This window comes from Paroedura picta, chromosome 1 (genome assembly GCF_049243985.1).
Source record: "Paroedura picta isolate Pp20150507F chromosome 1, Ppicta_v3.0, whole genome shotgun sequence".
In the NCBI taxonomy this organism is placed as follows: Eukaryota; Metazoa; Chordata; class Lepidosauria; order Squamata; family Gekkonidae; genus Paroedura; species Paroedura picta.
In genome coordinates this window covers 119,559,821-119,581,516 of record NC_135369.1, presented here as the reverse complement: position 1 = coordinate 119,581,516, position 21,696 = coordinate 119,559,821, and the positions used below count along the sequence as shown (strand labels likewise).

At 40.6% G+C, this 21,696-nt stretch overlaps 2 protein-coding genes across 5 annotated transcripts in view; one reads left to right on the top strand and one right to left on the bottom strand.

The window, feature by feature from the left end:
• NT5DC1 (5'-nucleotidase domain containing 1) overlaps positions 1–21,696 on the top strand; it is a 126,720-nt gene that overhangs the window by 7,600 nt on the left and 97,424 nt on the right. For all 4 annotated transcript variants that reach the window (XM_077301577.1, XM_077301558.1, XM_077301571.1 and 1 more), the window contains exons 5-6: positions 1,356–1,435; positions 5,517–5,598. In XM_077301577.1, the coding sequence (XP_077157692.1) occupies positions 1,356–1,435; positions 5,517–5,598 (162 nt within the window). The remainder of the gene's footprint in view (positions 1–1,355; positions 1,436–5,516; positions 5,599–21,696) is intronic.
• Positions 7,676–20,291, bottom strand: COL10A1 (collagen type X alpha 1 chain). The gene is made up of 3 exons (XM_077301549.1): positions 20,164–20,291; positions 19,483–19,639; positions 7,676–11,241 (listed from the first exon to the last, which is right to left on the bottom strand). The coding sequence occupies exons 1-3, from the start codon at positions 20,167–20,169 to the stop codon at positions 9,386–9,388; spliced, it is 2,019 nt and encodes a 672-aa protein (XP_077157664.1). The 5' UTR covers positions 20,170–20,291; the 3' UTR covers positions 7,676–9,385.

The following is a 21,696-nucleotide window of genomic DNA, read 5'->3' as shown; positions in this document are numbered from 1 at the left end:
AATAGAAACAAAGAAGAAGAAGAGTTGGTTCTTATATGCCGCTTTACCAGAAGATGTCTCAAAGCGGCTTACAATCACCTTCCTTTTCCTCTCCCCACAACAGACAACTGGTGAAGCTGAGAGAGCCCTGATATTACTGCTTGGTCAGAACAGCTCTATCAGTGCTGTGGTGAACCCAAGGCCACCCAGCTGGCTGCACATGGAGGAGGAGCAGGGAATCAAACCTAGATTGCCATGAAGCTACATCAAACAAGACATGATATAAAAATGCAAAACTAGATTGCAGAAATTAGGACCACTCTAATAAATCAAGATGTATTAAGTAAATCATGCCATAAACTTACCTCTTTATATAAGAATCCCCTTGAGGAATTCCAATTTTAATATAGCCCTGTTCTTTATAAAAATGCCCTCCTGAATTCCCTTTTACACATTCTGCAGAATGATAGAATTTTGAGAGGCTTCTTGATTTCCTCGAGCAGGAAGTTCTCCAAAGCAGGATCGACCACAGACAACACTCAGATACACACAGATCTTCAGCAAATGCTGTGGAGATGAGTACAGCTGTTGCAATAAGGCATATTGAGAGAGGTTATCCCTTAGACTTGCAATCCTAAACCAAGGGGCTATCAATGTTTTTAGATTATTACATTTTTAACCTCACCTTTCCTTCCAGACAGTCAGAGTTATGTACATTATTGTCTCGCCCATCTTTTTTCTCACACTTGCCCTATGAAGAATATTAGGCTGAGAGGAAGTGATTGCTCCAGGGTCACTCACTGAAGTTAATGGGTTTAATGCTGGGTCTCTCCAATCCATGTTTAACAAAATAGGGGCTAATTACTGTTCCACATTGACTCCCTGAATCAATAGGTGAAATATTTACAATATAGCAATGGCCATTATAACCTACTAAAATCAGCAGACCAGGCTGTGGTAAAAAAACACACAGAAGTAAAGGTTGATAAAAAATTGACATGAGACCAGAGCTGATTGATAGAGGTTCTGTGTCATATGCAAATGATTCTAGTTCAGTCCCTGCCATCTCCACGTAACACAATGTGGGAGATCTCTGTCCATGTAAGGCCCTGGAGAGCCATGGCCAGTCAGAATATATAGTACTGACCTTGATAGACCTGGGGTCTGACTCAGTATAGAGCAGTGTCCTGTTTATAAGACTTGTGTCAGTAATGGAGGGATCAGGTTTACACTTGACTTACAAATTGTCTTCCCATTCCAAAATTAAAATAAAAAAAGATTCAACAAAAACTTTAGAAATTAATATTTTCTTTCAGGATGTTTTCCTGTAAAATACCCAGTGTGGCATTGCATTTTTCTTTCTTTCTTTCTTGCAGCTAAGTATTATGTCTATGATAACTACTTTGACCTGCCAGGAGCTCTTCTATGCGCACGGATTGTGGATAGTTTAAACCAAGTAAGTGTTGGTGTTTTAAAGGCCATTGAAAAGAAACATATTGACAGCTTCAGATAGCTTTTACTTCCTGCTTCCCCCCCCCCCCCGCTTATATATTAATTGTTTCCTTGACGCTTATTCTGTAAAATAAATTTTATCCCTGGTGTTATAGAGCAATGAAAGTATTGGAAGTAACTTCAGTTGATTCCCAAACAGTGTTCTTGATTGATATGAATGGGCTCACAGTTTTTAAACAAAAATGTGCATATTAGATGGAGCTTATATATCTATGCCTGTTTGTACTCTGTGAACTGTGTGCATAGGAATAGAGAAGATATGTGTATTAAGTGGTATCAGTTTTAGACATAATACCAGACTGTGATAGGTCTGCATAAATGATAATACTAGTATTGTAGCTGGGTTACACTGTTGTAGCAAAATGACACCCTGAAAACTAGCAAGATTTATTCCAGCATGAGCTTTCACGACTCAGAGATCACTTCTTCACATGCTATGAAGGGCAAACAATTTGCCCAAATTTAAAAGGAAAATTATAGAAGGAGAGTGGGAATGGAGGAAGTGGAAGTGAGAAGTCTGTGTATAGTCCATGTCATTAATCATTCAGTTGTGCCTCGTGAGAGGCTGTCCTCTGCCTAAGAGTATAGAATGAATTAGGTTGTTAAACCTAATGGGTGATGAGACAGGTTCTAGCCTCTTCACATGGGGGAGAGTTGAAAAATGTAATGAAGTAGGATAAACAAGGAAGAAGCGTATAAGAAAAGGAACTGATTTCAACTTATTAAGAACAGCCAATGAGAAGTGGGTTCTGTTGAACTGTTAGAAATTATAGTGAGTAAGGAAATCCAAGTCTATGTTTAAGTCAGGATAACAGATGGTATTAGATTTCTTGATAAGTTCTAATTCAGCACTTGTATATTATATATTCCCCTTGTGTGTGTGTGTTTTACAGACCATGACCCTGAATTTTAAAACAGGTGTGCATGGTATATGTATGAATGTTCACCTGATTTCCACAAACCCCCTATCTCTAAAGGCTGCTTCATACAAAGACTACCTAGAAATGCTTTGTGCATGAGGTTAGTATGAAGATCTGCTGCTCTGCCACCTGTACAACATTCCAAGATAGGTTCTCAGCCTCCTAAGTGAAAAGATTCATGAGAAACTGGTGTCTATGCATGCAAGTCTGTGTCCACATTGCCTATACCACATGTTATGTTGAATACTAAGCCACCCATCCAGCCCAATGTATACAATTTCTAGGTGGATAATTTTATTAACTGGCCCTTAGAAAATGTCTTCCCACCTCACACAAACACTTTTTTCTAAATTCAGCTAAAACCATTGTCACTGTTTCTGTGGCCTCCCAATGATATATTCATTGACAAACATTACGTTTGTAATGCTTAAGAGACAGGGGAGCACTAACCTATGTCACGCTATTCTAAAAACTGCCATATTGGTCATGGCTGCTTTCCTTTTGTTCTCTGAGATTCACGGGCAAGCTGGGGTGAAAGATGGGGCATAAGTGAATGAAATAATAAATAATTCAAGAAACGTCAGTTTAGGAAATGAGACAAAAGTTCCGTCACTGTGTTGAATATGCAGTGATCAATGGCGATGCCATAATGAACAGACTTGTTTCCTGGTTCTTTGACAAATATGGGTGGGAACACTTTTTGATGTGGAGCTCCATAATTTGTGAATCTGGCTCTGCATCATCAGCAACTTAGAATCATAGAATCATAGAGTTGGAAGGGGCCATACAGGCCATCTAGTCCAACCCCTGCTCTACGCAGGATCAGCCCTAAGCATCCTAAAGCATCCTACAAGACTTACAAGTTCTACTGGATATCCCTGAGTGGGCCTCCTATCCGTTGGTTGCCCCCTTGGAGCAGCCAGGATAGACAGCGATCAAGGGGGCAGGTTGTCACCCTTAATGACCTTAGCAAGTTGTCCACTTCATTTAATGAGAGCCACCTGAAGCCATCAAACTTAACCCCCTGAGACAGCTAGCAGGCCTCTAGCTTCCTTTCTGTATCAGTCATGGCAGGAAGGTCCCAGCACAGTGATAAGACTTGATCCATGAAAAGGTTTGCTAATGCCTCACAGCCAAGATCCAATGGACTAAAATTTTGGTGCCCATCCTTGAGGGTGGTGAGAGACCAAACTACCCTAAATAATTGTGCTGGGTGAGAGCCCTCAAACACAATGGTGGTGGCATAACACTCCCATTTTCCCTCACATATGCCCTCATAAACATGCAATAAGATGTTCTTGCTGCTTCGTCACAAGTCTTTCTCCACCCTTGCTGTAATCGTGGAATGGTGGTGCCCAAATCCGAGCCTGCAGGGCATAGTGGTCTGACCATGGGACAACATTTGTCACCATCAGATCCACTTCTACCCCAGCGCAAAAGATTAGATCTAACATGTGGCCAGCCTGGTGGGTGGGACCAGGAACAAACTGCGAGAACCGCAGTGCCACCATGGCCGACACTAGGTCCGAGCAAAGATAGTTCTCTTTCACAAGTACTGGCAAGCAAACCTTCTCTTGTCCACAGACATCTTAACTCCTCACCCACATCTAATATGAACTTGGACACTGGTGCCAGAGCCAAGCCAGATACCAGCTTTGCTGCCACATACACGCATACAACGTGAGCACTGGACCTAACAACATCAAATACGCCATCTCAGGGTCATTCATTTGTTCATCTTCTAACATTGTACATGCCAGCAATGCCTTTCAGTTTTCTACATAGGGCAAAGTGGTCAAGCCCTATGTGAAAGATAAATGGACACAAAAATGAGAAGTCTTCCAGGACGTTAATTGGAGAACCTCAAAGTAGCTGTTTTATTTATTTCCAAAACAGACTAAAATGGGAGATTGCTGGGTTACAATGCTTAGAACAATGGAACCTCCAGGGCTTAAGAGAAAAATTGGTTTCTTACCTCACTACAGATTCTAATGTCATTCAGTTCTCACATCTGTTTGTAAACACTTTTATTAGGCTGTATGGTAATCTGCTGGTATTTATAGAACTTGTCAATCAAATCTTAGCTATTTTGATTGTTCAATTACTTATGCACCTTGATTCTAATTAGCTGTTCTGGCAACATCCTCTTTGCCTATACCTAATGGTTGGTGATTTCTGTTTTAAAGTCTCTGAAGAAGCATGCATGCACATGATAGGTAATACCCAGAATAAAACTTGGTTAGTTTTAAAGGTGCCACAAACTTTGCTCTCATTGATGCTTGAGATTAATGTACTTTGTAATTAGTCTGCCCATTTAGTTGCAGACTTTAATTGATGCTTGAGATTAATGTACTTTGTAATTAGTCTGCCCATTTAGTTGCAGACTTTCATGATAAAAAAGTTCAGTTTAATTTTGTTCAAACAGCAGTACTATCAGCAATACAGAAATGATAAGCCCATTTCAGTATCTCAAGTTTAGGTATGACAGACTGCTAATCACTATGACAAGTTATTGTGTCAGATACTGCTGGTCATTTTTGTGTGCAAGAGGGGTGGGGTCCTGTTCCATTGAAGGAAATCCTTCAGCCCATGGTAGTTCTTTGGCTGATTCCAAGCCATTGTCTCTCAATGCCAGTTCATTTATTTAGTTATTCTTCAATTGGTCCAGGTGTTCATTAGCCCAAATCAAATCCCTGGCGGAAGAGCTCCATCTTACAGGCCCTGCAGAACTGACTCAGTTCCTTCAGGGCCCTTAGCGCTTCCCAGGAGCTCATTCCACCAGGTTGGGGCTAGGACCAAAAAGGTTCTGGCCCTGATTGAGGCCAGATGTACTTCTTTTGAGCCAGGGATCACTAATTTGTTCATGCTGGATGATCTTAGTGTCCTTTGGGAGACATAGTTAATAGCTGAACTCAGGACTGCATAGGGAGGGTATTGGCAAAATTTCTGGGGCCCTGGGCTTCCTGGTGGTCCATGGGACTGAACAGGTCATGTTTCCATGTGAGTCCTTGTCCACTCCCTCTTCTGTGCCGATCATTTGCTGATCTTTACTACACAAGTCTGTGTAGGACTTTTTCTTCATGAGGGCTCTTTTTATATTTGTAGCACAATGCTAGCCAGAAATATGACTTTTGGAAAGATATGATTGCTGCCATACAACATAACTATAAAACTTCAGCTTTTAAAGGTGAGTGAATGAATTCAATCTTTTAAAGAATGACATATGATTAAAGTGTACTCTAATATATATTTAAAGTCTTTTTGCATCTATTCCAACAAAGTGGGCGTTACATGACAGTTGATTGTTGGGGGCTTGCAAGCTCAATTTGCAAGTTGGCCTACAAAGTTCAAAGCCAAAGACCTTGAACAAACTGTAAATGTTATATGGATTTTCTGTATTTATATTAATGACTGCTTCTGCAGTGATGAACATCTTATTGATTTATTCTCTAAACCCAGAGATAAGGATGCAGTTGTATCTGGAAACTAGGGTTTCAAGACAGAGCCAGGCATTCAGCTGCAAACCTTGGATTCCCAAATCTCATTATTCATCTCAGACATGATAAGGGAAGAGGCATATTAGCAAGAGAGAAGCCGCCGACAAAAGGTGCTTCTTAAAAGATGCATGCTGCTTTTCATCTGAGCCCTCTCCTACTAGACATTTTTCTACCCTTGTCCAGAAAACCAAATGTTGAGAGAAAATGGCTTAAGAGGATAGGGCTCATAGATGCTAGTAGACTTGGAGAACAAAGTCCTTTGCTTTTAACATGGAAAAGGGAAGCTAAAGCATTGAATGGTATGGAGGTAAATAACGTCCCATTGAGCCTTTATTAAAGAGACAGGACATTTTTTAAAATTCTTCAGGCAGTTGGCAAGTCTAGTAGAGCTCTATTAGAAATGCTGCCAGTCTGTGATGAACTAAGGACTGCTTCTCCTGTGTGCTTCTATCTTGCAACCTCCTACCTTGAATTTCCACTTAGCACATTAGAGGCGAACACATGGCTGAGATTCAGATATTGACTGTCATATGCCTAGTTTCAATTTCATGCTAACAAAGCTAGGCTGACTGCACACCTACTCAGGTGGATACCTAGTGCTCATGAAGCAGCATACAGTTCAGGGTTAGATCTGCAGAGTCTGTTATTTTGCAGTGATTCTATGAGATTCATCCAAAGTTGATCTATGGTCCCATTGATATAGGTGGGTTAAACCACTTTGGCTTCTAAAGGCAAGTAGATTTCTTTACCGTTTCATAAACCTTAAGGATAAAACACTACCTTCTCAGAGTTAATGAAAATTTAATCTGGGTTTTCCAAAACCTAATTTGTTCTGATGGTTTTTTTCTGGTTGCTGCATTATATCCTTATGGTGGGTAAAACCTTAAAAAAAAAATCTGTTTACCTTCAGAAGCCTAAGCGGATTAAAGAGCCCTTATGAAGGGGAAACAAGAATTTATTTCTAGATGCTGTTAGGAGGTTCACCAATGGGGCCAGAACTCCAGAAATCCTTTTACCATTACTCTCAAGCATCAAGAATCCAGAGCATCACTGCACCAGACATGGTGTACCATCTGTACCTTATGGCTAATAGCCACTGATGGACCTCTACTCCTTATGTTTATCCACCCCCTTCTTGAAGCTGTCTATGCTTGTAGCTGCCACCACTTCCTGGGGCAGTGAATCCCACATGCTAATTACTCTTTGGGTGAAGAAGTACTTTATATTAAAAACCTACTGCTCATTAATTTCATTGATTGCGAGAAAGGGGGGAAAGTACTTCTTTCTCTGTCATGTCACCCTCAGTCGTCATTTCTCCAAGCTAAAGAGCCCTACCCGCTTTAACCTTTCTTCACAGGGAAAGTGTTTGATCCCCTTAATGATTTAATTTGCCCTTTTCTGCACCTTTTCCAATGCTGTAATATCGTTTTTGAGGTGCAGTGACCAGAATTGTACACAGTATTCCAAATGAGGCCACACCATTAATTTATTCAGGGATATTATTATACTGACTGATTTGTTTTCAGTTCCCTTCCTTATAATCCCCAGCATAGCACTTGCCTTTTTTACTGCCACCACACACCTTGAGTTGACTTTTTCATTATCTACCAGGCCTCCAAGGTCTCTCTCCAGATCAGTCTCTGGCATTTTGGATCCCATGAATGTGTATTTATAATTAGAGGTTTTGGCTCCAATGTGCATTGCTTTGTACTTGCCTATGTTGAACCTCGTTTGCCATTTAAAAGGACCAAATAATAGCAGACCAAGTGCAAGAGAGGTTTCACTTTTTATTTAGTATGGATTTGGAAAACACAGAAGTGTTCAGAACAAGGCATAAAAAGCTGATCTCAAATGAACATAATACAGACCATGTACAATTTAGACATCTCACTTAAAAAACCCAACTCATGGGGGATAAAATATCAGTGTGATTCTGTCCCTCTTAGAACCTGTCTCATCTTGATACAATAAGTGAAAGCACCATAAGATTAAAACTAGCAAACTTAAATAATAAAAAAATATGTCAAGGTTACTTATAGTGGATGCGTCTTAATCCTCTATATGCCAACTCTCTGTTCATTTTTGAACAACTGTATTCATTGAGACTAAGTATCCCTTAAACATTCAATGTATTGTATGCCTTTATAGGTTCGGTTAATGTGTTCACCTAGTTTTATCTAGGAATAGATATATAAGCTTCTGCACATGCAGTTGTTTTAACACAGCTACATGTCTCAGTGCGTCCTCCAGTTGATACTCATATGTGTCCCATTGAACTGGCTGGAGTGCCTCAGTGAGCTGGGTGAAATTTTACATTCCCACCAGGACCAATAGCTGCTGCTTGCATGATAGCTGCATTGGGGCCAGCAAGTCAGTCTTTTTGGTGACCTGTGCAATTGCTTGTGGTGGTATTTTGCAGACGGTCATGCCACTGCACTGCCACAAAATTACTAGTGTTAAAAGCAAATAATCAACTGCAGATGTTTAGGATTATATTGTCAGATTGGTCAGTAAAGTTAAGATCTCATGTCTTGTAAGTACTAGGGATCCTTTTCTTTTAATAGAGAAGTCTGCTGGTGATAAAAGCTAAGCTAAATTTCTTCAGAATATTCCATTTAATTTGTAGCACCATACTTTTGATTTTACGACATAAAATGTCAAAGCTTTATTAGCTCATGACTTGATTCAGCAAGATAATTATTCCTTTTGATTAATTATGGCAGTTTCACAATGAGATCAGTCAGCAATCATTGTAGTTATCCCATGAAAAATGTCATAAATGAGCTGGCCACTTACAGTACAATCTAAAATACTCTGCTATGAACGTTAGTAGCACCACTGATTTAAAAAGAAAGAATGCATATTTTTAATGTCCTGGAATGAATTTTAGCCTCTTTTAAATTATGAAAATAGTTTTTTAATCTACTTTGAAAAACAAGTGCCGTTTGTTAGATGACAGTCCTAAGACTATTGACAGAGCTGTCCTAAGCAGAGTTTCACTCTTTGCTGTCCATTTTGGTTCATAGGCTTAGAAGTGTAACTTTGCTTGGCACTGGGCTATAAGTTTGGATTAATCAGTAGTAAGTGGGTTAAAGTTGGAAACATTAGACCTAAGGAATTCGGAAATACTTTTATGAAGAGAGGAGCACTGTACATACACACTTCTATGAAATATAATCACATAAGGGAAACATGATCTGATCTTTCCTAAAATCTAATGTCTTACTATTAACATATCTCAGTGTTGGGGCATGTGCATTGACGTCTTAATTAAATACATTTCTGTGTGTAGCATTAATGTGTGATATTTTGTGAAGAATTATATAACCCTTTAAAACTGTGCAACACGCAGCATTTGCAGTAGAAATTTAATTTTGTCTGTAGACTTTTTTTAGTTAGTCTCTGATAGACATCTTGAAATAAAAATATATGTACTAAGATAAGATTCCCTTAACTTTTTTTGAGAGAGAGATAATGTTAAATCTGAGCAAATAAGAAACCTGAGAAGGAGGAATGGACATACTCTGAGGAGTACAAGCCATTTGATTCATTATTGGGTAGTTGCAACCAGACTTGATCATTTTCCATGAGATCAACAACAGCACTACCAGAAGCCTGATCAAGGTACCCTTTCTTATACTCATCAAATGTGTACATGATAGGTGAACCATTTTTGTACAGGCCAACCCAAACATGTGTTCCTTTCACATGCACATGGTAAGCGAAGTAGTAGAGTCCTGGTATCCTGCATGTGAAGATCCCTGTCCTGGGGTCATAGTGCTGTTGTCTATTGAACAAAATTTTATCGAATCTGATAGGTACTGCTGATGTGGGATATGCTTTGGAAAGAATGGCAGTGAAAGCTGAAACAGGCATTCCAGTTATACCTTGACTTGCACCAGCTTTGATAACTGGTACACCTGCTAATGCCTGACCATCTGGGAATACTTGCTGCCCAGGGGGCCCAGGTGGACCTGGAGGACCTGGCAATCCAGGCTCCCCATTGTTGCCTTTTGGACCTGGCAACCCTGGAGGCCCTGTAGGTCCATCTAAGCCCTTTGTTGCAATACCAGCTGGACCAGGTAATCCTGGTGCCCCTTGTTCTCCTTTACTGCCAGAGATCCCTGGGATACCTGGAGGGCCAACTGGGCCTCTTGTGCCAGGTATTCCAGGTGGGCCTCTTGGACCTGGCTCACCATTAAATCCTGCAGTTCCTTTAGGTCCTGGTGACCCTATTGGGCCAGGTAGGCCAGGAGAACCAGCATGGCCAGTATTCCCTTTAGAACCTGGCAAGCCTGGAAGTCCTTTGGGTCCAGAAATTCCTGGCTCTCCTGGCTCTCCTGATTTGCCCTCTAATCCTGGCAAACCCCTGTCCCCTTTAATTCCTGGGAAACCTGCTGCTCCTGGAGGACCTCTTTCACCTTTGGCACCAGGAAAGCCATTTACACCAGCTGTACCTCTTAGCCCTTGAAGACCCATTGATCCAGGAGAGCCAACTGCCCCTGGTTCCCCTGGAGGACCAACTGGGCCTTGTTCTCCCTTTGCTCCTGGTGCACCATTTAAACCTTCAGGACCTCTTTGTCCCTTCATCCCTGGTAGCCCAGGTCTTCCAAATCCTGGAAGACCAGGAGGTCCAGTCAAGCCTGAAGGGCCTGGAAGTCCTTTTGCTCCTGGAATTCCTGGTATTCCTGGTGGTCCAGTTGGACCAGGCTTTCCTATTCCTGGCTCACCAGGTGGCCCAGAAGGGCCTTGGAGACCTGGGTTGCCAGCTGATCCTGGTGTGCCAGGTAAACCCCGGTCACCTTTAATACCTGGCTGACCTGGATGGCCCCTATCCCCAGGCCTCCCTACCCCTGCTAGTCCTGGTGGTCCTGGAGGCCCCTGTGCCCCTGGCAGCCCTCTTTCTCCTGGGCGACCAGGAACTCCATATCCATTTTCTCCCTTCTGTCCATTTAAGCCAGGTATGCCTGGTTCACCTTTTTCTCCAGGGATACCTCTTGGCCCTTGTGCCCCTGGGCTTCCTTGTTTGCCAGCAACAGAAATCCCTGCAGGACCAGGAATTCCAGAGGTCCCTGGTAACCCTCTTGGCCCTGGAAGACCAGCAGGTCCCATATCTCCTTTTTCACCTGGTAGTCCTCTGTCGCCTGGTTTTCCTGGCAAACCTGTCAGGCCTGGCTTTCCAACAGCAGAATGTCCTGGTGGCCCTGGGGGACCTTGAGGTCCTGGAGATCCTTGGCTGCCATAACCTGGTTTCCCTGGGCTCCCTGTAGGTCCTGGTTGCCCTCTTGGACCTGGTGGGCCAGGCGGGCCTTGCTCTCCCCTTGCCTGTAAAACTAAAACAAAATTGAAATAATTAGGGAGGTTCAGGAATTTCAAGTTCAATGGCTGTCAGTATTTTATACATTTCTAGTTATGCTCCTTCACATAATAACATAATTCAGTTAGTCACATGGTTGCCAGTCTTCATAAATGATGTTTTAAATGTGTTTGTTTGATCCAGACAAACAAGTAAGTTTCAAAGGAAGTAAGTTTCAAAGTTAAGTTCATAATTTTTTAATAATTGAAACATTATCAAAAAAGTAACAAGCTTGGAATGACAGTATTACTTCAGCTTCATCCTTACTTGAAACAACTTGCCAACATTGTCTGTTCCCCCAAAATCACCCTGAGTGACTTCTTTAAAAATTTGATAGTATGAACATTAGCATCCTTTGCATTATTGTTTTCTGTGTGTGAAATGACAGAAAGGGATAGTTTCAAATCCCTTCACATAGTGACTTTGGGCTATTTCCATTTATCAGCATAGGATTGTAGACTTATTGTGTTAATAACAAGGAGAAAACCCACTAACATCTCTATGAGTTCTTTTGAAGAAGGTTATTATATAAGTTGAATGCATTAATAATGGGAAATTGGCAGCCCAATTGTGTGTAATGGGAACCTTTTTGAAGAACAGGTGTAAGATTTGTTTCCTGAATCACTCCACCTTTCTTCTTCCTTTAGTGCCTTTTTTTTGGGGGGGCATAATTTTCTGAAAACCCCTAATCCCCTAAACTATTCCTTTGTGCATCTCCTGGTATGAGAAGCCCTGGACTGTCAAAGACATGCCTGTGATGACACACACCACAATCTGGACTAATACTGGATTAGGAGGAAGCTTCAGCATGGGCTCTTCATACCATGCGTCTCACGTTACCGAGTACTGGTGATAGTAGCCTCGTGCTACTAGAATAACAGGGCACTGAGTCAAAATAGCCTGGTTGGCCACATTTGTTTTTCAATTCTGTCTGTTGTAATTGTTTCCTGCTTCAGTTCCTAAATCAGGCTTACTCAACCAGGGTTTCATCAAACCCTGGGGTTTCTTGATGGCCTTAGAAGGGTTTCCCCAAATGGGTGGGAGTTAATTAATTTGGTATATATTTATAAAAATGTGTTAAACATTTATTGGTTGATATGACCATATACAGTCATATTGACCCTTCCTCTCAAAATGGTCAATGATTGGCATAGAGGGGGTGGGAAGGGGAGGGGCCCCGATGGGCATGTACACACTGTGCTCTCCAGCCATACTCTGCATGACCATGGCTCTTCTGGGGTTTCTCAATGGTAAGATAAGATGAGAAAGGCTGGCCAAAGTACTGGGTCTTTAAGAACTAAGTACTGTGTAGCTCAGAGAAAATAAAGCCAAATACCAACTGAGAGCAAATACATCACTAGCAAATACTTTCGAGTCCTTCTACAAAAGCCATTAGATTTGGAGATGCTTTTTGATGTGACAAAATGTGTTTATAACTTCTACTGAAACTTAGCTATAAGTTGATGTTGGCCCTGACCTGGATAGCCTAGGCTAGTCCAACCTCGTCAGAAATTGGAAATGAAGATGCGTTAGCCCTGGTGAGTATTTGGAAGTAGGACCTCCAAGGAATTCTAGGTTTATGATGCAGAGACAAGTAGTGGCAAACTACCTCTGAATGTCTCTTGTCTTGAAAAACTCATGGCTCTAGATAAGTCAGCAGTGATTTGATGGCAGAAAAGAGAGAGAGAGAGAGATTGAGTAGGCTGTTATATTTTGTACACATTTTTTGGCGCTGTAGGAGCAGACCAAAAATGTAGGAGCCAGGTTCATTTTTTTACTTTCACAGTGTCATATTTTAATGACACATTTATGCTACAAAACCTTATCATAACTTTATTCATTTTTTCTTGTAATACTATTAAAGCTGTAACAAAAATTTTGCAGTATGTAGTGCTAACTCTGGTTGTCGTGGCCACAACAAAAAGCTAATTCCTAATCCTAGTTTAATATCTCTCCAATTTGTTGTTTTAAAATCTCCGCTTTATTGAACGTTTGAGTTTTGTTTAGTTGTTTGATTTTTATACCGCCCTCCCAGTAAACTGGCGGTGCACATCACTTTGCTTGACACATAGAAATAGTTAAAGCAATTAATTAATAATTTAAAATTAAAAACAGATTAAAATTAAAAACAGCAGTCTTGGTTGAAGATTAGAATTAACCACCCCAGTTTTAAAATTACTTCCAATTCTCTCTGTACCAGACTATAGTTTGGGGGCATCTTACAGTAGGGGAGCCCAGTAGATGTTAACAATGTCACAGGCCCCTACCAAAAGCCTGGTATAAGAGCTCCCTTTTGCAGGCCCTGCAGAACTGTGCCAGCTCCAACAGGGCCCAGGTCTGATCTGGGAGCTCATTCCACCAGGTAGGGATGTAGGAAACAACATGTTAATAAATGAATTCATCCACCAACAAGTTAAGTTTGCTTATAAATAAAAGTAGTGATAACCTGTCTCTCACAGGAATGTGAAACACATACGTGTTCTGGGGCTCCTTGGTCTTGGCCCCTCCCTCTCTCACATAGAAAAACATACTCACATGCACACACACACAATCTCCTTGCCTCCACTTTCCCCTCCCCTCTCCCTCCTCCTCTCTTGCCTCCCTGGTCTCTCCCCCTCCCTCCCTCTCTTTCCAAGACATGCACACAGACTCCTCCCCTCCTCCTCCTTTCCTCTAGTGGCAGGAGGCCCCCCCTCTTCTGCAGAGTGCTTTGGGACTCTGCTGTAGCTTCCAACGGCACTGCCGCCACTTTGGCCTCTGGTGGTAGTGCAGCCACCACCTCAGCCCCCTCAGGAGCCATGGCCACCACCTTGGACACTGATACAACTTCAGCCCCCTCTGGTGCCATGGCTGCCGCCTTGGCCTCCTCCGCCAGCCACCTCCCTGCCTCTTCTTGCATGCTCCCTGGGGCAGGACTATGGATGTCATGTCCATACCCATTTCCGTCCCAGGGGCACGGCAACAGATGTGTTCCACAATTCTGGTGTTTCGCAGGGCCTGTAAAATGGAATTCTTCTGCCAGGTCTAAGGTTGAGGCCAGTGCAGTGAGGAAGATCGGTTTGGGGTCCACCCCCCAGTGTTAGCCAGCAGTTAGACCATTATTATCTTGGCCCCTCTTTCCACCCCTCATTAGAGGTTGATTGGGGGTTGGATGATTGAGGAATTCCACTGTGTTTGTGCCAGTTTTGTTCTATTATTCTATCCTATGGTCAGAGCTTCAGACAGCATGGTCAGAGCTTCAGACAGCTGCCTTACCACTCTGCGCCACAAGAGACTCATCACAGTAAATATTATCAGGCTTAAATAGCTTTGAATGAATATAACAACCACATTCAAATATATCCAAATATATTATCAGAAAGCCTCATGTTTAGTATTATTGCGGACAGCACTTAGAAACTGTGGTTCTGCTGAAACAACAGCAACTGTAAGAGAAGAGTTAAACCTCCTCATTTGCCAGATAAGTGCCAGGGCTACAAACAGGCTGCTCTGAGCCCTGTGATTGGCCAGCTACTGCTAGGTGGGAGTTAATATTGTAATATTATATAGTATTATTTATATGTAGTGAACTGCTCCATGTCGGCCATCCTGAAATGGGTGGTATATAAATTTGATAATAAAATTAAAATAAATAATGTCCTGACTGTGACCTAGTTAGTTCAGTCTGAGTTCAGTCTCAGGCTGGTCAGAGAGAGGTCTGGTGGTTCAACTACAGCAGTGTTTTGGCAGAGAGAATTTGGGTAGACAGGTGTTTGCTCCCAAATTAAGACAAAGGGTAAGATGAAACCTTCTGAGGAAGAGAGAGTGGAACCTTGCTTAGTTGGTGAAGGGAAATCAGGAAAGTATTTCCCAAGATACATGTGTGTGAGGTAGAGCTTGTCACCATAGAAAGTAGCAGGAGAAAATTCATCCAGAAATGGAGAAAGTTGTGGTTCATACCCAGAGCGTCCACTTTCTAAGAACCAGAGGGTAATTAAGTGGAACTCACAAAGATGAACACAGTGAATGCAACCTCTCAGTATAAAAAAACTCATACCATCTCTAAAAGCCTATGAACAACGGGAAAGCCTGTAATTCAGACCTGCAAGCTGTGCAGCAACTGATTTGTAAAAAGAAAAGTGGTTGCTCAATTCCAACAACCCTTTCTTCTCCCCCCTGAGGCTTTGGGGGGAAAAGCCTCAGTGCCATTCTGACAAAGGGGTTTTAAAATCAAGACAGTTATTCACCTTATGGACAGGCTTTGAAGCCTAGTAAGTACATATTGTAGACTTGCAAATGCAGTGAGAGTGTGGCATAAGAGAGAACCTATGCATTCACAACAAGGTTTGTTTGAAATATTTTCACTAACACATGACTTTTCAAAAACCAGTCAAAAATGGGTGGGATAATATTTGTATGAGCATCAAACAGCAACTGGAAGAATTGAACCTTGCATATAAACAAGCAATAACAAGAACTTAACACACATTTATATTCATGTCATATGGCAAAACATTTGGTTGTAGAAATGCTAAATACAGTTTGGATTGGATCCAACCAGTATTTTCACTCTTGGTCACCTTTGCCTCATCCCAGTCCTTGTTTTAGCTTTTAAGGTAGATCCAGTCTTTCATACCTCTGAGAATTGTTGAAAATATTAGGTGCCATACTAAAATATCTAGGCTCCGTGGTGACCTAGCACTTGAGATTTGCCCTAACTTAGTACTTAACAATCAAAGCAAATTCTTGAGAGCTGTCTTATAATAATGAAGTACAATATTTACATTTTATGAAAAGTCAGTTTGAAATGAATTAAACATTCCAGTTTTGACCTTGGGAAATAAAAGCAAACAGAGATTTGTGGATAGGCATTAAACAACTGAATAATGTAGACTTAATTAATACAGCATACCAGCAAACTGAAAGCACCATGTAGCCTTTAGTGTACATGAAGTTGTGGTTTAAATATTTGATGACAGATCTATAGCCCTCGGCTTGATACCTATTCATAATTTTCATGGCTTATAAAAGTTTTGGAAGCTTTGTCTATAATAAGTAGAAAAGGAAATTTCAAAGAAAATTTCAGAGAAATAACAACTTACAGGTGATGTATTCACAACTTTCGACTGAATTAAACAGTACTTGTATTAGTATAGTGCAATCTACATTGCCATCATAACTGCTAGGGAAATTTCTCTCCATGCAGGAAAAATGAGGACAAATTTATAGGGATAAAAACTGCAGGGAATTGATTGCCTTTTTACTGGGGACCTTTTGAGCTACAACTATAAAAAAGAAAGCAGGTGATACAATCTCCTTTGTCATATATCTTACTTATACTATACTGAAACAACAAATAACTGGAATGTCCATAATTTACTAGGTTTAATGGTGGCAGCCCAGACCACATGATTTATTTGTAAAAAAGAGGTGCATTTGTTACAAGGAATTGGTTGTGATCGCTTGGCTTTGAAATGAATTAAAAATTATTCATAGAATAGGCAAACAGGAGCGCTGTTGATGGAATATATCAACCAAGTTACAGAGTTAACTAACTCATTTCTTCAAGTTAAATGAATATGAATTCATTTGTGGAGAGACTGTGGCTCTGGCAGAGCATCTCTTTGGCATGCCAAATTTAATGCTTCACATTTTCCAGTTTAAAAAGATCAGGTTGTAGGTGATACATATGATCTCTCTACTTGAAAACCTGGGAGCGCTGATAGTCTGAGTAGACAATACTAACTTTGATGGACCAATGGTCTGATTCAGAATAAGGCAGCTTTATGTGTTCATATGAGTTTAATTACTGTTAAAAAGAAATGGTAGGAGAAATATGTACAATTTTCATCAAAATAATGTTACAGATTAGATTTATGCACTAAAAAGACTTGTTCTTCCAGTGCGTTTGTAAATGTAGGCTATTTATGTTATGTGTCTGTATAATATGATAGTGATTTAAAAAAAAATTGTAGGCTCATCATATTCACAAAGTAAAAAAGAGACATGTTCTTCCTGCAAGTTAGTTTACATACTCTATTTTAACAATAGGGAGATGGATACATGTCTTCCTCAAGAAAACACAGAATCTGAAATCTAGATTTAGCGTGAATGCTTTAAGGAACAAATTATGAGCAAAGCTAATAGTATAAATTTAGAAAGCTCACCAATGAAAATATGTAACTACAGAAAAGTAGATTGAAACATTTGTAATATTATGCAAACTTAAATGGACTCCGGGGAATGGTAGAGGACAGGAAGGCCTGGAGGATCATTGTCTGTGGGGTCGTGATGGGTCAGACACGACTTCGCACCTAACAACAACAATATGAGTTCCCCTTTTGTGAGCTAAACATTGCCCTTAATTTTTTCCTATGTACTTCACAGCAAGAGTTTATTATACTATTAATAAAACAAGCAAGCAAAATCTTGCTTCCATAGGGCAAGTTCTGAATATGCAGAACTGGAGCCTTATCTCAGACAAAATGGTTGCCATATGTTTTAAACACCAGCAGGTGGAGCCATTCAACAATATGTGAAGCATGATCATGAAGAATGATTTAGGAAAGGACTGAATCCTAGTACCTGCCCCTTTCACTTTGGAGATTGTGGGACTTATATTCCTTTTACTTGAGGATTGTGGGAAAGCTGTTGTGAGACCTTCCAGCCTTCTTCCTTCAGAATGACCATGGTGCACCATTGTGATATTTGTAAAGAACAGCAATGTGCTTCAGGAGATGCATGTGAAAAAACCTTCCTCCATCCTCCACCAGTGGGCAGGGGGCCTGACAACCCTATTAATTTTGCACTTACTTTAGGGATGGAGAGGTACCTTCAGATAGGCCTTTAATGTGTTAAGATTTCTTCCCATGAGCTAAGCCATGCCTTCCTGCTCTGCAAATGTCTTTGCATACATCTGGCTTCCTTACAGAGTTTTGAACCCTCCGGTTAACCAGGTCAAGCATATCTACATCTGTGTCTGCCAAGTGCAGCATAGAGCATGACTGTTAGAAAGCTTCAGCATGCAGCCAGAAATGAATGGCTTGGATCCACTGGAAATTTCCACGGATGGAAGAGATTTCTTTCCATGAAGCATGACAGCCTTCCCCCTCCCACTGCAGCCCCAAATGCCCTGCAAAGTGCTGCTCAAGGGTGGGGGATAGGGGACATAGGGCGGCCAGAGCAGTTGGGAACAAGTCAAAATTTGCCTCCCTTCCATCCATGGAAATCCCCCACTGGATCTAAACCAACAATACTTTTTGGTTTCTGGACTTTGAAACATGCAGACACATTCTCAGAATTGCAGGTATGTTGAAAATGACCGTTCACAGATTGGTGTGTCTGAGGTAGCACATGGAATTATCCACTTAAGCTATATATTATTTTACTTGAGGAAGGTGCTGTACATGTCTTGAGATGACAGTAAGCATTTCTGTAGGGCATTACAAGTGTCCAATTAGTAATTAGTAAGACAAGTAATTAGTCCAAAGTAACAAGTTCAAAGTACTTATCATATAATATTCTATTAATTACTATGAAAATCCTTCCAGGCAAGTCAGTGCTATTGTTATACTCATGTTGCTGAGTGAAGCTGAGCACCTAATAAGGTGGTCAGAAGTGAACTTTTGAGCCAGGGACATTCTACTTCACATCTTGCATTGATACACACTGGGCTACACTGGCTCATTAAAAAAAAAAAAACCCTCTTTGCTCAGGGTTGATTGTTTGTAATCCTTACAAGCAAACATAAAATGTATAGACAAGGCCAAACATTAATGGACACACCTATACACATTACTAGAAGGACGGCGTGGAATATCATGAAGTAACAGCAGAAGAAGCTGGTTAGGTTGGCCAAGAAGTTGATCAGATAGATTGAAGAAGAAAAACAGCAGAGCAACTAGGGTTGCCAGCTCTGGGTTGGGGAAAACCTTGAGACTTTGGAGGTGGGGCATGCAGAGAGCTCCACCCCCATCCATTTCCTAAACAACTGTAATCCTGATATATAGAGTAGCTTTTAGTTACATTATAAGCTAGGTTGCTTGTGCTGTGACCCTGCTATTGCTCTTCTATTGATTGTTAGGTCTGAATTGAAAATTTTAGTAAATACGTATTCACATCACTAATCCTTTAGTGTTTCCAAGCAGCAGTTATATAGTAACAGGCTGGCTTACATCATATGATAATCAATATACAAAACTACCAAGATTACCACATTTTAAAAAGAATCATAACTTACCATGGCTTTTTGTAATGAAAGGTAGGAAAGGTGGTCCCTTCATACTGGCTTGTTTCTGGTATCGTTCAGGATAATAGCCCTCACCACCACGGACATTGTTCATAGAAAGCAGCATCAGCAGAATGGAGATATGTAACTTCATGTTCCTAAGTCCACTCTGTATCGAAAGGGAAAAAAATGGTTATTGTCAAAAAATTGCAGAGGGTCAGTTTGTAGTTTTTTCTCTCCTTAAGGGACTGTAACAAAAACATCCATAGTCCTCTAATTCAAAGCCCTCTTCCAAATTTAAAATTTACATATTTTAAAACATCTTTTAAAAAAACGTTTTAAAGCACAAACCATTGTAGGCTTTAGAATCTAGTCTCATTTTGTAGCATGATCAACATTCATGGCAATGGTCGTGGTCTACAAATATATTATTATAAGAAATAAAAATGCTAATCACTAATTCCTAGGTGCTGTGCTGATATGTTCCCAATAGGGCTCTTAAAATTTTCCAGAAGATCTCTAGTCCTTCTGTCTCAGAAGCAGTAGCCATTAGAAACCCATGTCTATGCAACAAGTAAGCTTTCTGCAAGAAACTGTAACCAGAATATTCTCAAGAGCCATTAATGAGCCCCTGAAAACCTCTGTCCCACTTAAATGCCTTTGGAAGCCAAGTCAGATGGAATTGCAGCATACCGGCATGTTGTAGGATTACAAGTGTGCAGTAGAGCAGATTTCAGTCTTGGCTCATGTGTCCTTCTGCCACAGGTGTGCAGAGCAGAAGTCGTTATTACGAGCATCATTCTGAGTTATTTATACTGTTTGTTCCTTCTGACATGAAGTTGCACTGGGCTGTAGCCCCACCTTCAAAACCAGAGAAGTACTAATTATGGTGGAAAGTTTCCTAGGGTAGGAATGTTATGTCACGTTGGGGTTTAAAAAAAGTATTATTATAATTTTAGATGTCATTCCTACTTCCTGAATTTGCATTCATTGTATAGTACTAGAACTAAGGGCAGCTTTACCTGTTATCAAAACATGGCTTCACTATAAGAAATGGGAAAGTATATGTTTTGATTGCATTTTTCAAAGAAATGAATAATCCATTCTAGGGCTAGATCTCTTTGGGTGTTTTGTCAAGGAATCTTATTAAAGTCATTGATGAGAAATGCTTTTTTTAATGTTTAGAATGCTAAATAGGCCAGTCCTAACAATATAACAGTCCAGTCCTACAGTAGAAGCCTGGATTGTTAAGTTGTTAGAACTGGCCAAAATGGCCAAACTCACAGCAATGGTTAGAGAAAAATCAACATCTTCATTTATAATACAATGGAAACCTTTTATTGACTTTTTACAGGAAAAAGAAAGAAATGATTGGATGGCCCGTGGTTTTGAAGATTAAAGAAAGTAAATGTAGACTTAGCTATAATATGAATATGAGCTATCTATATATGATATAATGAGAGTGGAATGTATAGTTTATGGTTTATGATTTTCTATACGGTGGGATGGGGAAATTAATGAGAAATAAAATCAGTAATAGTATAATAGTAATAATGAAGTGTAAGTGATGTAGGATGCCTGCTCTTCGTTCTTTATTCTGTAGGGTTAATTCTTCTTCTTTTTTTACAATTTGGTATAAAATAATCTAAATCTATTAATGGGGGTGGGTGGGTGGGAATGCCGCACTGTACAAGTTAGACATGTGCCACAGTGACTCCTTTTCATGTGGGTTTTTTGTTATATATTAAAATTGTATTCTATTTTTGCCCTGCAAAGTTTCTTTGATAGATTAATGTTTGGGTCAGATATCATCAGACTTTCCACTGGCAAGAGAAGGAGGAATGGTCCCGTTTCACCATCAAGAAAGACTGTTCTGGAAATTGTGGGACTCACATGAACAAAAGCCATATAGGATAGAAAATTGCACTGGGGATTGAAATTGGGCAAAATTGAGCAAAAAAAGCTGGTAGGATCTGACCCTTTGTGTTGACAATTTAGGCTGTGTTGTCACCAGCACATGGGTTGTACTCAGCTCTCTCATGCTTTTTGTGGATCCCAGGGAGGCTGTGGAAACTGAACTGGTGCCTGGAGGTACTTTTGGAATAGATGGCTAATTAATTAAAGCTTATTCCCAACAAGATGGAGCTACTGGTGGTAAGAGCTGGCCTGTGAATTGACGTGTCTCCTGGTCAGGCTAGGGTTGTAATCCCCTAATAAGTTAACAGT